General features: G+C 36.0%; 2 protein-coding genes across 6 annotated transcripts in view; both read left to right on the top strand.

The window, feature by feature from the left end:
* Window positions 1-2,473: 2,473 nt before the first annotated feature.
* The window catches only part of LOC132037554 (two pore calcium channel protein 1B-like), a 28,885-nt gene continuing 12,038 nt past the window's right edge, over window positions 2,474-19,320 (top strand). For 2 of the 5 annotated variants that reach the window (XR_009409923.1, XM_059428080.1), the window contains exons 1-11: window positions 2,475-2,726; window positions 4,468-4,614; window positions 4,738-4,845; window positions 5,524-5,619; window positions 6,270-6,394; window positions 14,357-14,417; window positions 14,569-14,735; window positions 16,170-16,275; window positions 16,405-16,513; window positions 16,604-16,662; window positions 17,310-17,371. Coding sequence is in view for 4 of the 5 variants with exons in the window: in XM_059428080.1 (XP_059284063.1) it covers window positions 2,589-2,726; window positions 4,468-4,614; window positions 4,738-4,845; window positions 5,524-5,619; window positions 6,270-6,394; window positions 14,357-14,417; window positions 14,569-14,735; window positions 16,170-16,275; window positions 16,405-16,513; window positions 16,604-16,662; window positions 17,310-17,371 (1,178 nt within the window). In the remaining variant the exon portion in view is untranslated. Of the gene's footprint in view, window positions 2,727-4,467; window positions 4,615-4,737; window positions 4,846-5,523; window positions 5,620-6,269; window positions 6,395-14,356; window positions 14,418-14,568; window positions 14,736-16,169; window positions 16,276-16,404; window positions 16,514-16,603; window positions 16,663-17,309; window positions 17,372-19,320 lie in introns of all 5 variants that reach the window. The other 3 variants (XM_059428082.1, XM_059428081.1, XM_059428084.1) reach the window with 3 other exon arrangements.
* Window positions 6,731-9,262, top strand: LOC132037556 (uncharacterized). Its single transcript, XM_059428086.1, has 2 exons — window positions 6,731-7,374; window positions 8,445-9,262. The coding sequence occupies exons 1-2, from the start codon at window positions 7,044-7,046 to the stop codon at window positions 8,477-8,479; spliced, it is 366 nt and encodes a 121-aa protein (XP_059284069.1). The 5' UTR covers window positions 6,731-7,043; the 3' UTR covers window positions 8,480-9,262.

The following is a 19,320-nucleotide window of genomic DNA, read 5'->3' as shown; positions in this document are numbered from 1 at the left end:
CAATTACCCTGTTAAATAGATGGATTATATCTAAGATAGCTCGGCAGCATGAGGCTTAGGTTACATTCTTGTCTTTTAATCTCCCATTGAATACATTACACATTAACAATAATTAATAAGAGGGAAGAGGAGAAGAACCATAACATTGGCGTCGTTTGGTACGTAGACAAAATTATCCCAGGATTATTGGGATAAGATGGGATATCCCATCTTTAAGTTTGAATGCACTTTATACTTTGTTTTAATAAAATTAATCTATACCTTAATTACGATTAGTGCGGTGATCCTAGCTAATACCGTGTACCAAACGATCCCTATATAGAGAATTAATAGAGACCTTTAGACTTTTTTAATATAAGCTAAACTAATAGGATGGAGGAGGAAAAAAGTCAAAAAAAAGGGGAAAAAAAAGATAAATAGAATAATTGGCATAAAGATGTATCACATCATGTTTCTATATTTTTGATTTTTTTCAGCGATAAGAGAAGAAAGAATACGTATCTAACTTAAGGACTGCAACCATTATATTTTACTAGAAACTTCTTAAAAAACAACAGTTTGAAAAAGGTATCTCTTTGCAAAAGCGAAAATCTTCAGTTATGGATTCATCAATTATAACTGACGAGTCAATTACATTTCTCCACATATATAGTCCATATTTTACAAAATAATATGTTTATTAGTTAAAAAAGGTAGACCGTTTAAATTGATAATAACCTATATACAATAATATAAAATATATGAGTTCACAACGTACAATTTCCAGCTCAGTACTGTTTGTCTCTATTACTCCCTCTGTCTCAAATTATCTATCATTTTTTTTTGTTTTATACGCTCTTTAAGAAATATTAATTAGGAGGGATATTTGAGTAACTTTACCCTTATTTATTTATAAGTTATAAACTCTCTCCATTAAATGTTTACTCTATTTATGTGTCATCTCCATTAATGATAAAATTTTGAAATTCTAAAATGACAAATAATTTAAAATAACTATTTTTTGTAATTATGACAGATAATTTGAGACGGAGGGAATATGACTTAAACAGTTGTCATATAGCCAGTAGCTAGTCATATGCGGTGGACCAACTACTTATAGTTGGAGTCGGCACCTAAATTTCAGTGGGTTTTACACCTGGGCATGGATGTTGTTGACCCAAGAAATGTATTTATCAGGACTTTGGACATACACACACACACACAAAAAAAAAAAAAAAAAAAAAAAAAAAAGGGCTATTTGAGAAAACAATTGAAGTTAAGTTTAAAAATGTATTTAAAAAATTATGTTTGAAAATGAATTCAACTTGTAAAAAAATTAAAATTTTTGGTCAAAATTACTTTTTCAAACTTGAAACTCATCTCTAAAATTTTATTTTAAAAATCAATCCAATACATAGCCAAAAGTTGTTATGATTTTCTTTTAAAAGGAAAATATGTTTATGGACAAACAGTTCCTTACTTGCTTTCGCTATCAAATTTAACTGATATTCTTTCTATTTTAGTCGGTCCAAAAAATGACATCTTTCTATATAGTCACACAAAAAAGTTATGATTTATTTTAAATCATAAACTTTAAAAAAAAATATATATATATTTTTCTTTTAAATTCTCAATTAGATATTTTCGCATAAGAAAGAGTATAAGAAGTGTGTATAAATTGAAGGTAAATTTATGCATTTTCTAGCTTCATTTCTTTCTTATCTGAGGACATCTTTTAGGACAATATCGGAAAAGAAATAGCGGGAGGAAAAACGACAGAATAAATTTTAAGAGATTCAAAGTGCTTAAAGTATTGCATTGGTAAATGGAGAACTATAACTTTAAACCAAATACTCCAACATTTTACAGAGGTTAGTAAATTACTCCCTCCTTTCCGATTAAACTTTTTTATATGTCTTTTAAATATTTTATATTGTTAATTATTATTTCCTTTGTCCATTTTTACTTATGCTATATACTAAAAATAGTTGTCCATTTTAAAAAATCAATAAATAATTTACCATTTCACATATTTTACCCTTATCACTAATTCTTTGGATTGACAACTTCAAGGAACTCTTATTGACTGCACAACTTTTAAAGTATGTTTTGTTTATTTCGATCATTAGGTTACTCAGCAATAACTAGGGGTGATATAGTAAAATTATCATTCTATGTTTAACTCTTTAATAACGTGTAAGTGAATACATGGCAAATAAAAATACGCGGAAGAAATACAATTTATAATTTTTATTGTAGTTTCCAAATTTGTAGATATTTTTGTCCGTAAGCAATATAAACAAGTACTAGTGGCGGTAGTGGCATAATCATTTAAATATCTATTGTTCATCATTTTTCACGTTGCAGACTTGCAGCTGTTTGAATAAATAAAGAAATAAAAAACATGAGAATTTGGTCGTCCTAATATTATACTATAGTACAAAAAAAAAGACAAGTCATCACTCACTGGTTTACCATGTTGAACAACAAAAGTTAAGTTAGTGCGAACCTGACCAATCATCAATTATTTGTGTGATGGTCTTTTCTTCTCTTTGATCTGAACATTCAGTCTTTGTTTGATGTTCAGAGTCAACTTGTAGATAGTGAGGATGGAAGAAGAGTACTCAGGTGAGATGAATAAAAGGAGTAATAATAATGGCAATGGTGGTGGTTCCAGGTTTAATCGTAGATCAGGTGCTATTGCTTCTGAATCACCTTATCTTAAAGCTGCTGCTTTAGTTGATCTTGTAAGTCTGCTCAAATATTAATACTCTATTACTACTTCATTAATGTTTTGTTTGGTTTAAGCATTATATTCATATCTCTTGATGATTTAAGCAAGATTTGTTATTTGTGTTAATTCTGTTGTGGATAATAATAACTCAAGTTTAGTACGCCCATAGAAACCAAATATATGTTTCACTTCATTTGGAATTTTTTATGTTGGAGTTGTGTTTGGCTGTACTTTTTGCAAAGGAGAGAGAGAGAGTTTGGAATTATGAAGATGAAGTTGGAAAACAGGGTTTTTCAAATTTGGAATCCAACTTCAAGTTGAATTTGGAAATTTTCATTGCCAAACATTGATTTTCAAATAAAATGAGAAATTATTCCCAAAAAAGTGAATAATTCTACATAAAAGGATAGTCTGATTCTAGTAAATGAAATTCAGTCAACATGTCAAGGAATTTCTCCTGAACAAACATTGAAAGTGGAAACAACAGAAATCAGATAAAGCAGGGAAAGAGAGTTCAGATGATGTTTAGTTTGGTTTAAGCAAGATTTGTTATTTGTCTTATTGAGTTGTCGATAATTAACTCATTTTAGTGTCATTTGGAGACCTTTCTCTACATTAAAGGATAGTCTGATTCAACTATTAGTAAATGAAATTCAATCAACATGTCAAGGAATTTCTCCTGAAAAAAAAAATGGAAACCGGAAACAACAGAGAGAGAGAGAGCGAGAGAGTTCATTCAATCTTCTTAACTCCAAAAACTGCTTAGCAATTAGAGATGTCTCCCTTTATTTGAGTGGGAGACTGGGAGTTACTTATAAGAACCTAACTTCTAACCAGTGGCGGAGCCAGAAATTTCAATAAGGGGATTCAACTCTTATAAAAATAGGTTATACGAAGCTTCTGTGTCAAGTCAAGGGGATTCAACCCTTGTACTTATCATGTATTTTATTATTTTTGAGCAAGGGGTATCATATGAACCCCCTTGCTTGAATGTGGCTCCGCCACTGCTTCTAACTAACTCCAATTAATTCGACCCGAGCTCTTGGAATTGGAATAAATTTGCTAGCGGATCGCGAAATCTTGGTGATCTTCTCGATCTAATGAATGGGGAGTCTGAATTTTTTATTATGTGACTTACATAACTGACATTAGTGGTGTGAGGCTGCTTTTTGTCAGAAGGTGTAAAGCTTATGCATCAGTTTTCACAGCTTCAATACCAAACTTTTTCCTTTCACTGAAATCATACTTGTTACTTTTAACATGATTTTGTCGGATTTCATCCTTGTTATTGTGTTTCTGAATGTTGGACCTCATGTTATGTTATCATGCTCTAAATATCCGGTCCCGAGCGTGTTAGAGTGTCCCACATTAATTAATGGAGGGTATGTGTTTGTTTCCTTACCTGGTGTCTTGGACAATCTATAGAGTTGGATCCAGGGTTTAAAGTTTAACGAGTTTAACATTCATGTTCTCACCACTGAATCTATTGTATTTTTTTTTTGGTTATTATAGATTAAGAACTTAGTATTTGTTAAAATCTTAGTAATTCATGTATATTTATCCTCCCCAAAAACAAAAAAAATTACTGGGTTAAGTGAACTGTGGTTACATCACTGCATCCGCATTTGACAATTTACAGTTCCTGAGGCAGCTTTTGGGTTAAGGTAGGTTCAAGTTCTACTTTCTTAATACTGGTACAGAAAATGTTGATGTTTCCTGTTTAGTAATGTTTGCTGAGATATTAATTCTGCCAGGCTGAAGATGGTGTTGGTCTACCAGAGGAAATTCTTGAGGGATCGAGCTTTGAGAAAGCAGCCCCTTTGTACTTCATGTTTACAGATTTTAAGTTAGTGATTGGGACATTTAATTCCCTTGCGCTCGTCATTCTAAACTTCCTTGAGGTTTACACAGTTCCCTTACTTCCTATTCCCGCTTCATTTTTTTTCTACATGTTAAATTGACTTCCCACTGGTTCTTTGAATGTAAGAACTAACAGACTTAGTTTCATTGATCACTTTTCTCAGAGACCAATGTGGTATTCTAAGCATTTGGCTGAGTCTTGTATTAGCAGAGACTACTATTATCTAGGAGACCTACCATACTTGACTCATACCGAGTCCCTTGTATATGAGGTAAGGCTTGGAAGCTGGTTTATTTGTTGTGTTTAGAGTCTTTGATAGCTAAAGCTAGAAGCTTATCTTTTAAACAGAACTGTGATGGTTCTGAATATTTCCTAATCTGTTGTGAATTTCATTGATTCAACTATCGAAAAGGTTTGATTATTTTAAGAGCTAGCCTCAATTAGGAGCAGTTGCTGCCTCTTAGTGTTGAGGCATGATGCATTAGTTCTTATTTGCTGCTGCATGGAAACTGTAATCACCTTGCTATAGGAAGCTGAAAATGTGAAACTAAGACTTCCCTTTCATACTTAAAAGCCATGATTCAATTAGCATTACACGAGAAGTAAAGATAGTTCTATAATGCCCCATGATCTTTTTTTTTTGTTTTTTTTTTTTTCGTTCTTGTTCTTGCTGCTTATTGGTTTTTCCAGAGAAGTTAGAAGAGGAGAAATTTTTGGTTCATCATTAAGTTATAGGGGCCTACTCTGAATGCATACAGTACTACTGTCTACAGCTATGTACTTGGCCAGGTCGCTTATGAAGAGGAACTTCTTTGATGACTTATTAGGCTATAGGAGACTGGTGTGAAATGAAAAAGCATTAGCTCTAGAGATCTGTGTATAGCTGGCTAGCTTTCCTTATTCTTGCAGGCTTTACTAACTTTTTTTTTTTTCAAACCGTCTTCTACAGGTTGTTACTCTTCTAGTTCTTATGGTACACGTATTGTTTCCAATATCATATGAAGGCTTCCATCTGTACTGTAAAAGTCTTCTTAATAGAGTGAAGGTATTTGGAACCAGATTTCTACGTTTTCTCCTTATGAATCTTGGTATTTGCTTTTAATTCAATCATTTCAGTTCCTCGCAATTGTATAACTAGTTTGTGAAGATAATTTTTTTTTTTTAAAAACTGAAAAATCCTCGGGCTAGAGGCACACGGCTCGAAACTTGGTGGATAGTGAGGCCCGCCCTCTACCCCTCTCCACTTAAATACCAAACTTTTGTCTACAGCAAGGTTCAAACATCAAAATCATTTTCTGTCTGCCCTCTTTCTACGTTCCCTTCCATTCGTTCACAATTAGAGGGTAAGTTTCACATAAAAGTTCTTTCTCTGATCCACGAAGTCAGCTGTGTGAATTCCAAGCCACTCTTGGAGCTTTTTTTTCTTTTTTGAGAAGATATTATAACGTTGTTAGATAATGGGCCTCCCCTCTACCCTTCTCCACTTGAATACCAGACTTTTGTCTAGAGCAAGGTTCGAACTCATGACGTGCGCCTAACCCATACATCGCACGTTGTGCTTTACCACTAGACCAAAGCCTTGGGGACATAAGAAGATTTATTGGAGTTGGTGAATTAATTTTCTTATAACTTTCACGGAATCTGTAGTTATTTTTCCTTAGTAACAGTTTCTTCCTTTTTGGCTTGATTTTTCAGGTGATTTTGCTGTTAATCTTGGTTGCAGATGTTGTCATCTACATTCGTTTGCCTGTAAACTTCTATTATTTGCCATTCCGTATTGCACCCTATCTCCGCGTGGTGTTCTTTGTTTTGAACAATAGGTATGCCGCTATAGGATTCCTACTCTTTTACTTTCCAAGTTTACTCGTGATCTTTTTCTTCATTTTTATGTTATAACTTACCCAAACCTCTCCCACCAAGTGGTCTCACATTTTAATTTTTAGTAGTCTCTTTTCTTTTACTCTAGTATATGAAGTATAATCAGATATAGGACTATGATTATTATGCACAATGCACAACTTCAGCTATTTTTTCTGTTATACCCGATGGTACTCAGAGAAGTGGGCTTTTAGTGTTGTTTTCCAGAATATCAAGCAAATTCAATTGTTCTACTGCTTTAAAAATGAGAGTTTCACGGGTATGTTTTTTCATTGTCCATAATGTTGATTTGTGAATATCTGATTATGATCAGATCTGATTTTATCAGATCAATTGATTTTGATCAGATCTGATTTTGTAAGATCTTAATTGATCTGATAAAATCAGATCTGATATGCTATTGGATGTTTTAGGAAATTAGATCAAATAAAATCATCCCTTGATTATCAAATCTGCTAGAATCAAGGGATCAGATAGCTAGTTTGTTTGTTTGTTTCTACTATAAATTTGTACCCTTACAGATGAATAAAGTATGCAACTTTGGTACCAAAACTTTCATGGTATCAGAGCAGCTTTATTCTTGTGTTGCTCATGACTAAAACAACATTTACTGGGCAACGTCACCCAGCAGCATCAACAGAAGCTGAGAATTCTGTTAACAAAGTTCCGACCGAGACAACTATGAACCAAGGCGGAGATTCCTCTCATTTGTCTTTTCAGCTTACTTCTCACAAGCTGAATGGCAAGAATTATTTGGAATGGGCGCAGTCTGTTCGTTTGGCTATTGATGGTCGAGGAAAACTTGGGCACCTAACTGGAGAGACAAAAAAGCCTAAACCAGGAGACCCAAAAATGAATGCCTGGAGATCAGAAAACTCAATGGTAATTGCTTGGCTACTAAACTCCATGGAAGCTGCCATAGGTAAACCATATTTGTTTCTTCCCACTGCTAGGGATGTTTGGGAGGCTGTTAGAGAGACTTATTCGACGTAGAAAATGCTTCTCAGATTTTTGAATTAAAAATTAAACTGTGGAAAGCTAGGCAGGGGGAGAGGGGTGTTACTATTTACTATAATGAGATGGTTTCCTTATGGCAAGAATTAGATCAATGCTATAATGATGAATGGGAGTGTCCTAAGGATAGTGTAAAAGCAATGAAAAAAGAAGAAAATGAGAGGGTATATCTATTTCTAGCAGGATTGAACCAAGAATTTGATGAACTTCGTTCACGAATTCTTGGAAAAAACCCACTGCCCACTTTGAGGGAAACTTTTTCTGAGATTAGGCGAGAAGAAACAAGGAGGAATGTTATGCTAAAATTAGAGTCTAATCTGGAAGGAAAATATAGATTCCTCTGCTCTAGTTGCTGCGAAAAATGAAAATGACAAGAAAAAGAAGCCGTGGTGTGATCTTTGCAAAAAATATTGGCACACTCGTGAGACCTGCTGGAAAATCCATGGGAAACCGCCTAACTGGAAGAAAAAGGGGGTAGACAACCATGGCAGCCAGGCCTTTTAGAGTTCCAGCGAAGAATCAAGGCTGCAACCTTCTCTAGAAGTGCCACCATTCACCAAGGAGCAATTAGAGCTACTGCACAAACTTCTCCAATCTCAACTCCAAACCAGTAAACCCGATCCTTCCACTCCCACTTGTTCTTTTTCCCAAACAGGTACTGTACCATCTGTTTTTATGAGTACAAATTCAACAGGTGTGAGTTTTTGGATTATAGATTCAGGGGCTAGTGATCACATGACATGGAATTCCCATTTTTTCTCGACTTACACTCCTTCTGCAGGAAATAAAAAAGTCAGAGTTGCTGATGGTTCCTTCTCAGCAATTGCTGGAAAAGGGACAATCAAATTAACCCCTCATTTGACTCTTTTTGATGTCCTTCATGTTCCAAAATTGTCTTGCGATCTTGTGTCCATCAGCAAATTGACTCGAAACCTTAATTGTCGTGCTATCTTTGATTCTACTTCATGTGTATTTCAGGACAAGGTCTCGGGGAGGACGATTGGCAATGCTAGAGAGTCCGAAGGTCTCTATTTTCTTGAAGATGGTGACAAATCAGCAAATTTTAGTTCAACTTGTTTGAATTCTGTTCTAGTTGATAATAAAGTCATGTTATGGCACTATAGACTTGGTCATCCTAGTTTTCATTATTTGAAACTCTTGTTACCTCAGTTATTTATGAATAAAAGTCCATCTTCTTTCCAGTGTGAATTTTGTGAAATGGCTAAACACCGACGCTCATCTTTTTCTTCCCAAAAATACCATGCCACAAAACCCTTCAAGTTAATCCATAGCGATGTTTGGGGACCTTCTAGAGTAGCAACTGTAAATGGAAAAAGGTGGTTTGTGAGTTTCATAGATGATCACACTAGACTAAGTTGGGTGTACCTATTGAAAGACAAAAGGGAAGTAAAACATATGTTTGAGGCTTTTTATGTTATGGTTGAGACACAATTTAATGAGAAGATTCAAATATTTCGGAGTGATAATGGGAGAGAGTTTTTTAATGACCAGCTAGGCAATTTTTTCACTTCCAAGGGAATAGTGCACCAAAGTTCTTGTCCTGATACACCCCAGCAAAATGGAATAGCCGAGAGAAAAAATAGGCATCTTATGGAAGTAACCAGAGCCTTATTATTCACAAGTGGAGTCCCTAAATTTCTTTGGGGAGAAGCTATTTTGACAGCCACCTATCTTATTAATAGGATGCCTTCCCGTGTTCTAGATTTTAAAACCCCTTTCAGTATGTTCAAGACATACTTTCCTGCTTCTAGATTGACTGCTGATCTAGCTTTGAGAGTTTTGGGTGCAGTGTATTTGTTCATGTTCATGATCATAATAGGAGTAAACTTGATCCACGTGCTAAAAAATGTGTTTTTGTTGGCTATGCTCCTAGTCAAAAGGGATACAAGTGTTATGACCCAAATTCTAGGAAGATCATTGTCACAATGGATGTCACTTTTTTTGAATCTCAATTGTTTTTTGGAACTCATCTTCAGGGGGAGAAACATAGTGAAGATTCGAGGGATAATAAAGAACCTCTTGACCTCATGTGTGACAAACAAAATGATCCAGGTTTTATCATAGACATTGGAAATAGTACTTTTGGTAATAACAACCATGAGAAGGTAAGAGATCACAGCTTAAATAATGAAAATGAAAAAACTGAGTCAATAGAGCCTTTTCATGATACAATTAATGATAAGAACGGGGAACAAACAAGGGAATTACGGGTTTACTCGAGGAGAAACCGGAACCAAGAAAAAAGAGATTAAAGACTCTCATCAGAACCAAACGTCCAGCCCGCAAGATCTCACTGAGATACAAGGTAATTCTCCAGAACCTAACTCTGATTTACCCCTTGTTACTTTAGACCTTGATCTTCCGATTGCCAAACGTAAAGGGGTAAGAAAAGCCACCAACCATCCCATGTCAAATTTTGTGTCATATAGAAATTTGTCCCCTTCCTATGTAGCTTTTCTTTCTCAATTATCTGGAATGGAGAGCGAGAAATGTGCAGGATGCTTTGAAAGTTCCCGAATGGAAGGAGGCAATTCTAGAGGAGATAAACGCTCTTGATAGAAATGAAACCTGGGAAATAGCGGAACTGCCACGCGGAAAGAAAACAGTGGGCTGCAAGTGGGTGTTCACTATCAAGTTTAAATCAGATGGGTCCCTCGAGAGGTATAAGGCGCGTCTGGTAGCAAAAGGGTTCACTCAAACCTACGGGATTGACTATCTCGAAACGTTTGCTCCAGTTGCCAAGTTGAACTCAATCAGGGTTCTTCTAACCATTGCTGCCAACCTTGATTGGCCACTTCAACAACTAGATGTGAAGAATGCATTCTTGAATGGAAAACTCGAAGAAGAAGTCTACATGGATCCTCCCCCGGGTTTTGAAGAAAGGTATAGACCTAGAGTGTGCAAGCTAAAAAAATCTCTCTACGGGCTCAAACAATCTCCAAGAGCTTGGTTTGAGAGGTTTACTCGGCCTTTGTGAAAAAACAAGGATACACTCAAGGGCAAGCAGATCATACCATGTTCATTCGACATTCACTTGAGGGAAAGACAACTATCCTAATAGTGTATGTTGATGATATCATACTTACAAGAGATGACTTGTCGAAATGAAGAATTTAAAAAATCAGTTGGCCACGGAGTTTGAGATCAAAGATTTGGGCCAATTGAAATATTTTCTTGGCATGGAAGTAGCGAGATCAAAGAAGGCATTATGGTGTCACAAAGGAAGTATGTGCTAGATCTTTGAACGAGACGGGGATGAGTGGTTGTCGTCCAAATTGAACACCTATTGATCCGAATATAAAATTCGGATACAAAGAAGGAAATTCAATTGACCAAAGTCAATATCGAGACTAGTGGGAAAGTTGATCTACTTGTCACACACTCCTACGTGATATAGCTTTTCTTTGTAAGCTTAGTCGGGTCAATTCATGCACTCTCCAAAGGAAGAGCACCAGGAAGCGGTCTATAGGATTCTAAGATATCTGAAAAGTTCACCGGGGAAAGGGTTGTTTTTCAAAAAAAACCAACAAAGAAGCATTGAAAGCTTTACGGATGCGGATTGGGCAGGTTCTACTACTGACATGTGAGGTCTACGTCCGGATATTGTACATTTATCCGGGGAAATCTCGTGACTTGGAGGAGTAAAAAGCAGAATGTCGTAGCCGTAGTAGTGCCGAAGCTGAATACCGATCTATGGCTCATGGGATCCGTGAGATGATTTGGCTCAAGAAGATGATGGAAGATCTAAAAAAACCATTTGCTCTACCAATGAAGTTGTACTGTGACAACAAAGCCGCCATAAGTATTGCTCACAATCCAGTTCAACATGATAGAACAAAGCATGTTGAAGTGGATAGGCACTTCATAAAAGAGAAGATTGAAGAAGGAAGTGTGTGCATGCCTTTTGTCCCAACAAATAAGCAGATTGCGGATGTTTTCACAAAAGGACTCTTTAAACCAAAATTTGAAATTCTTGTAAGCAAGTTAGGCATGACAGATATTTACATGCCAACTTGAGGGGGAGTGTTGATTTGTGAATATCTGATTATGATCAGATCTGATTTTATCAGATCAATTGATTATGATCAGATCTGATTTTGTAAGATCTTAATTGATCTGATAAAATCAGATCTGATATGCTATTGGATGTTTTAGGAAATTAGATCAAATAAAATCATCCCTTGATTATCAAATCTGCTAGAATCAAGGGATCAGATAGCTAGTTTGTTTGTTTGTTTCTACTATAAATTTGTACCCTTACAGATGAATAAAGTATGCAACTTTGGTACCAAAACTTTCACATAATGCTTTCATTCCCTCCCTCCCTCTCACCCCACCGAGGACGGAAGGTGGCCCTGATCTTCTGTGGTTCTATGAAATTACTACCTTACAACTTTTGAAAGCAATGGTGGTGTTCAAATATGATTCTAATCTCTCTGTCCTCTCTTTCTGTCTCTCTCTGGGTCCATTGTGCTACTTCTACTTCTTGAATGAGCTTCAGTTGTGACTTATCAAGAGAAAAAAGAAAAAGAAAAGAAAAAAGGAAGTGCTGGAATTTTGTATAGTATATCTTGGACATGCCAGTTAGCCTGCTGAATATGATTCCACTGTTTGCGTAAGTTAGGTGCTAGTAATCACAAAATTTCATTTCATAATAAGCACGAACCTCTCAGATATAGTATGATTTAATTATAAATACATTCCATTGATGAAAATATGAAGGTTCGTATCCCTTCATGAGCTATCTTTTTGGGTTGACTAGGCCCAAGATCCAATTCTTCACATCTAGTTTATTTCACTGACTTTTATTCCCTTCAAAATTCACCATTCTTATAAGGTTAGATTAAAGGAGTCAATTAAGGGCGGCATCGCTTGTGCTATCAAAAGAATTCTGACTTCATAGGGATTTCTAAAATTATATTGATAAGCAGCTAGCAGATAGGTTACAGAAATGCACCAGCAGATGCATCGGTCCACTTACATTTTTATCAGTAAATAAGACAGGTGCATGGGTCCATATGAAACTTCAGGTAACATGTTCTCTAATTTAGATCAATTCAAACGGGTGGTTCCTTGACTTCATATGCATAGTTAAAATAGTACATAATAGACTACAAAGATGCATCACCCGTACCCTCAATTAATGTGGGACTTAACAATCCCTCATATGCCCAGGACTGGATAACTAGAGCGTGGATGACACAATGATGGGTCTTGCTTTGATACATGAGAAAAATGGACATTGGCCCTAACTCAACTCCAAAAGTTAGACAACATAGCATTATCTGAGAAAATGAAATATCTTACGTAGTGATATACCCATCCATCTGCTTCTGCGTTGTGTAGTCCATGACTCCATTCCAGTTAGTATTATTATCATCATCATTATTGAGTGTTGTGTTAGTGTGTATATGTATAAGATGATGCATTGGCGACATTTTAGAAAGGCTTGTTCAAATTTGCTGTTGGGATCTACCCTGAACTATTTGATTGTACAGGCAAGGCCACCCCCTTTGAATTGATTCCTTCTCTAACTTAAAAAGAAGTGGCTTCTCAGAACAATGAGAGGCAACAGGGTTAAGCAAACTAGAGAGCACAACTCTTTTCTATCTGTGTCAAAGGCTAAATTGCAATCAGTACAATTTCACTCTGCTAACTACATAATTTTCACTTGAAGTTACAACTGTTATAGACTTAATTTTATCAGCACAAAGTAATGACAAGTACTTCAGAAAATGTATAGCGAAATTGAACTCTTCATTATGGTATCGGATAGTTAGGGTGAATTAATCAGTGTATCAACTCTGCCTCAATTCCAAATCAGTTTGGGACTATATGAAATTCTATATCAATCGGCTCTGTTCAGGTGACTTTAATTCCAGTATTAAGTAATTTGAGTATTAGGAAAATTATTGTTCTCAATATCTCATATGTGGAACTACACAAATAACTCATTTTAATCCCAATTTTTTTTTTTTTTTTTCAATTTAGGTAAGCTTTCATTAAATAAATCATCCACTGGATTCAATTGATTACAAAAAAGGCAAGTCTCCTGATAAGTAAAGTCCTCCTAACTGCTCAAGGAGCTTACAAAATCTAAGAAATCTAATGAACTATTTACATCAAAATGATTTCTCCAAGCTAAAAGATTTAGTGAACATCTAGCTTTTAGTGTGTACGGAAGTTGACCTTCAAAGCATCTCTGCTTCCTTTCCTTCCAGATTCTCCAGACAATAAAATCGGGGAGTCATCTTCCAAGTGCTCTGATGGACTTATCAACTCTGAAATTGCTCCATACATGAATTTCCTTAAAGCTTCCTGGAAGTGCCCAACTTAAACCAAAAATATTGCTGCATAAATCTCAGTTAGTTGTTTATCGCATATTTCATCCCTTGTTTCCTTCATATCATTTTGTTGGTTAAGTTTGCATTGGTTTAAAGAGATTTTATATCTCTTTAGACAACTTACTCTCCATATAATTTTAGGTCTATCTTCAATTTTATTATCTTCAATAACCATATTGTCACACCTACGTGATTGATGCATCTAGAGGTTTATGCATATATTTTTTTGATTAAGCACCGGGTGTCCGAGTCTCTTTATGCATATATTATCAGATCATCTCCAGTGAATTCCTCTCATTTCTATTATGTACTTGTGGTACTTTCCCGCTCTATGAGATGTAATCCGTTCTTATCTAATCTTGTATGATCGAATATCTATCTCTATATCTGCATTCTCACGACATTCATCTTGAGACCCAACATTCATGCCCAGATAATGTTGTTGGTGAAATGAACTTTTCTTGAGGGCTTGCGTTCATAGCTTTGGTTGCTAATATGATCATAATTCTATTTTTCTGACAACAGGGAACTACAAGATGGCTTCCTCCTCCTTGCAGGAATGCTTGGTACATACCTTAATGTTGTGGTTAGTCATCATTATCTTCGGGGTTTAATAGTTTATTTTATAGTGTATAACAAACATTTTATGCATTTTGATATGATAAACTTAATTTTGCACCTGAATTCATGTCATACTTTCTGACCCTAGCCTTCCTCTTTCTTATCTGCCTTTGCAGGCTTTATCTGCTTTATTTCTTCTATTCTCGAGCTGGTTAGCATACGCCTTCTTTAAAGACACCCAGCAGGGAGAAACTACGTTTACTTCATATGGTGCGACGTTATACCAGATGTTTCTTTTATTTACGGCATCAAACCATCCAGATGTATGGATCCCTGCATACAAGTAAGTGGCCTTAAAAAACTGTCTTTAGTCTCCCTTTGACCCTTTGTAATACCATTGAAGTTTGACAAAATCTATAATCTATAACAGGTAAGGTAGCAATCTGTCATTAAAAGCTCTGAGTTTTGGTTATACTTATAGCTACAATAGAACACAGGGCACCCAACCTTCATAATCTTGAAAAACCCATAATAACATAATAAGAGCACAATCTGAGTTGTTGTTACCTTGAGCCTTGGGGTGCTCCCTTTCAAGGTCTCAAGTTCGAAACCCGCTGGGTGCAAACAATTTCTGAGGGCCATCGGACTGGGGAAACCCTGAATTACCCGTGGTGCACTTGCGGGAAACTCCTTGCCGAGGGCCTGTGCACCCCCGGGATTAGTCGGGGCTCAAAGAGACTCGGACACCCGGTGCTTAATCAAAAAAAAAAAAAAAAATCTGAGTTGTTGTTACCATTATCAAGAAAAGAGCACGATCTGAGTTGTTGAGTTCCCACATTGATATGGTGATGGGAAATTAGTCTCTTTATACTGTGTTGGGCAATCCTCACCTCATGATCTAGCTTTTGGGGTTGAGTTAGGCCCAAGATTCATTTCTTTATCATGGTATAAGATCCACATCCATCCCAATTCATGGTTTATCCCACATTGAGCCCCTATCTTATATTGTCAACACTTCATATGTCCAATCTTGAGCATGGAGGGGGTGTTGAGCCCCACGTCGGTTTCGGGATGGTAAACTGGTTTCTTTATACGGTTTTGGGCAATCCTCACCTCATGAGTTAGCTTTTGGTTTTGAGTTAGCCCGAATGTCCATCTTTTACATGGTATTACAGTCAGGCCCATCCCAATTCATTGTTTGCCTGATGTTGGGCCGCATCTTATATTGTACATGCACAGATGTCCAATCCTAGGCGGGGGGATTTGAGGGCTACACCGTGCTTTAGGGTTGTATGGTCTTGGTCTTGGATCATCCTCACCTCTAGCTTGGCTTTGGGGTTGAGTTAGGCCTAATGTCCATTTCTTTATCATGGTATCAGAGCAAAGATCCATCCCTAGTCATGGTTTACTCGATGTTGAGCCCTATCTTATATTGTCCACGCTCCATATGTCCAGTCTTGAGCTTGCGAGGGGTTGTTGAGTTATCACATTGGTAAGGGATGGAAATTGGTCTCTTTAGATGGTCTTGGGTATTCCTCACCTCATGAGCTAGCTTTTGGGGTTGAGTTAGGCCCAAGATACATTTCTTTATCATGAGCGAAGGTACATCTTTTCTCATTGCCAAGCTTTCTTACTGAGCCTTTGCTCTTATTAATCTTAATGTTGAACTTAGATTTTTTTCTGTATGAAGTCTCTTGAATGTTGGACTGACTTGCCTCTCCTTGTTCTAATTCTTTCAAGTCCCGTTGAAACCTGCACTGTGTATTTTTCCTTTCAGGGACTCACGTTGGTATTGCTTGTTTTTTATTCTCTACGTGCTATTGAGCATTTACGTTGTCACCAACTTAATTCTCGCTGGTGTATATGATAGCTTCATGAGTGAGGTAACATTTCTATCTTTTTAGCTATAAGCTACCAGAAAGCATAGCTACCATGTTATTATATTTACCATAGCACTGATATTTTCTGTAGATTTTGCACCTGGATAATTATTTATACTTTTTTGGTTGTAGCTTGAAAAACAAGTGGCTGAAAAGGATCAAATGAGGCTAAGGATTTTGAAAAAAGCATTTAGCGTGATCGATAATGCCGTGAGTTGGACACTTGACAACCTGTTTTCCAGTTAAGCTTCTATGGTTTCCACACAGAATATGTTTCTCTCCCTTTTAAAAAGGACGAGAAGCTTATATCCTTGTTTTTTCCTTTTTCTAGAAGAGATACGGCAGTACCAGCTGTTAATAAAAATCTTTCTCATATCTCATATGCCTCTTGTAAGTCACACGTTGTTGCCTTAGTGTGTTCATAAATGAAATTCACTGAGAAATATTATCTAGCACCAAAAAGAAGAGGGATTATATTTTTTAATAAAGTAGAAGTGATGGAAACAATCTCAGTATAAGATGAGATATTTTATTAAAAACTAGGAAGAGGCATTTTATACAGTTCTACGTGACTCTAGTTGACAAACCTCTTTTTGTATTCTCATATGCAGAAACAGGTATGTGAAATAGCTTAGTTGTTAATAATATATAATGCAACTTTAAAAGCACTCCCTTCCTTGCTCCCCTTCCCTGAATAATCACAAACAGGTCGGTTGATGCATATATGTACCTACATATGTGCGTGTCAGTGAGATAGATAAGAGAGAGGGAGAAGGCAGAAGAAGGAAATGGTAAAGGAGAACGTACTGCCACAGATTTTTGTCACAAAAACTTAATTGGTAAACATTTTCTGATTTATAAACCTGTTTCTCTATCTAGAGATATAACTTTATGAAGATACTGTTTGCCTCTCCTTATAGAACTGCGCCAAATTCCATCTTAGAGCTTATGGTATAAGTTCACAAACTGATTTAATGTGTGACCTTAAATCTTTTTTGTTTCCACTCCCTAAAAGTTGTTTCTTTCAATATTGGCAGAACAATGGGTTCATCAACAAAGAGCAATGTATCCTTCTGTTTGAGGAACTTAACAAATACAGGTAAAATTCATTCTCCATGTGACCTCCCGATGCATTTTGGCCATACAGGAGTTCTGCTGCTATAATCTGGCTACCTTAAACTGAAATTGACCTAACAGTTGGAACTAGATAAAGCTGTTTGACAAAATCTAGACCAACATGTTGTACTATATTCAATATTATAAGCTTTCTAGCAGACAATTAGTGAAACTGTGTTTTGGGACGTCAGTTTTTCAGTACTGATATGCGAGATTATTTAGCTATGAACCTTTTATTGCTTTAGGGATTCAGTTAGAATATTGACCTGGTTGCACACACTGTCATAGGTGCATTCCTGCATAGGCCATCCGTTATGACCCCAGTCATCACAAAACCTAAAAATATCCTTAATGCCTCCAAAATTGGATTTTCAGAAGCCAATTACTTGCTTCTAAGAAGTGGCACGTGTGGGAACCTTCTACTTATTTCTTTAAGAGGTCAATTGAGCAAGAAAAACATAGTTACCTTTTATTTTCCTTATTAAAAAAAAAAAAAAAAAAGAGTTACCTTTTGCCTTTAGCTTTTAAGAAGAAAGAATATCGTCCATTTATCTGAGAGAACAGAATATTGTTATTTTGATAGTGATATGCTATAAAAGTAAAAATTGACATAATGATATAGGAGACATTTCCAGTACTTGTATTTTATGGTTTACATGTAAACTGTTGGTTGTTCATCTACTAATTATGTGCAACTACAGGTGTCAGTTTGTTTCTCAGAATTAGGCTTGTGATATAGCTAGTTCAGATCTCTTATAGTAGGCCAAATTGGGTAAACTGTGTAATCATATACCCCTTGGATTCAAGATGCATCTCATGCCTGAATTGCTAGTGAAGTTCAGATACACTGAAACAGCAGTATCTGATCTTAATAGTGGAAACTGAACCTGGTTATGAGCTAACAGAGTGATAAGGAAGAGGGCAGTTAATTAGCTAGTAGTCTCTTCTAGATAAGATTCACTTCATACCTTTTGGCCATTTAAAACTGCTCACTGGTCATTGACTCATTGTGATTTGATAATCAGGTGTGAAATGATGATCATTTTAGAAGTTTAGATTACTTCCCCTCAACTTGAAGTCACTTCGGAATACCTAAGATTATGCATGTAGTTTCATGACAAGAAGGGAGCTCCTATGGTTTAAACTAGCTAATTAAAGCATTTTGAAAAGGTAGTACCGTAGTTATTTGTATTAAGTACACCTAATAAAAAGATACATCTATAGGAAATTGACTATATACAAAACCAGTATGGGTTCAGTTCCTTCAGGTTTCTCTTTTCTCTGGGCCAGTTTACTACTGACTGGGAAAGGAAGGGACAGTTAAGAAAGGTTTTATGTGGATAACGAGTGTATATATGTGTACTTAGGACTACCTCTATCATTAATAGTCCTCTGCTTTAGATAATAGGAGTACTATTATGTCGGGACATGTTTAGGTGGTTTGCCACTCCATGGGTAATGCCAAAAACTGTGAAAGATCTTATGTTTAGTTGGGAGAGCGGAAGAAGAAGGAGAAGACGAAGGGCGAGGAACATAGTTCCACTTGCATTAATGTGGGTTGTGTGTAATGAGAGAAATAGGAGAGCCATTGAAGGAGTAGAGTCGAGTTTCTCTCAGTTGAGAAGTAGTCTTCGATCCCTTATTTTCTTTTGGTGTACACAGAAAATTCCTTGTTGTATAGACGAATGGACGGAGTTTGTAGAGAATCATATTTTGTAGATCCTTTACCTTTTGGTATACCCCTTGTATACGGCCATGTTGGCCATGTTTATGAATGAAATATATTTTCTTGATCCAAAAAAAATAAAAAATAATAGGAGTACTAGTTATTATTTATTCTTCTTTGGGGATAATATTATCAATGTTCCTTCTCTACCTATTTTCAAAATTTTATGTGTTTGGATTGACTTAATGTTATCTTCTCTTTGATAC

The sequence above is a fragment of the Lycium ferocissimum genome, chromosome 11 (genome assembly GCF_029784015.1).
Source record: "Lycium ferocissimum isolate CSIRO_LF1 chromosome 11, AGI_CSIRO_Lferr_CH_V1, whole genome shotgun sequence".
NCBI classification, from domain to species: Eukaryota; Viridiplantae; Streptophyta; class Magnoliopsida; order Solanales; family Solanaceae; genus Lycium; species Lycium ferocissimum.
Note: the sequence above shows the minus strand (reverse complement) of the source record. Positions and strands in the feature narration are given on the sequence as shown.

What these genes read in the sequence shown, in the direction of transcription:
- LOC132037556 (XM_059428086.1), top strand. Translation starts at nt 7,044, where the DNA reads ATGACTAAAACAACATTTACTGGGCAACGTCACCCAGCAGCATCAACA. An exon ending in CTCCATGGAAGCTGCCATAG is followed by an intron (nt 7,375 to 8,444) that starts GTAAACCATATT and finishes TGTGTATTTCAG; the next exon opens with GACAAGGTCTCGGGGAGGAC.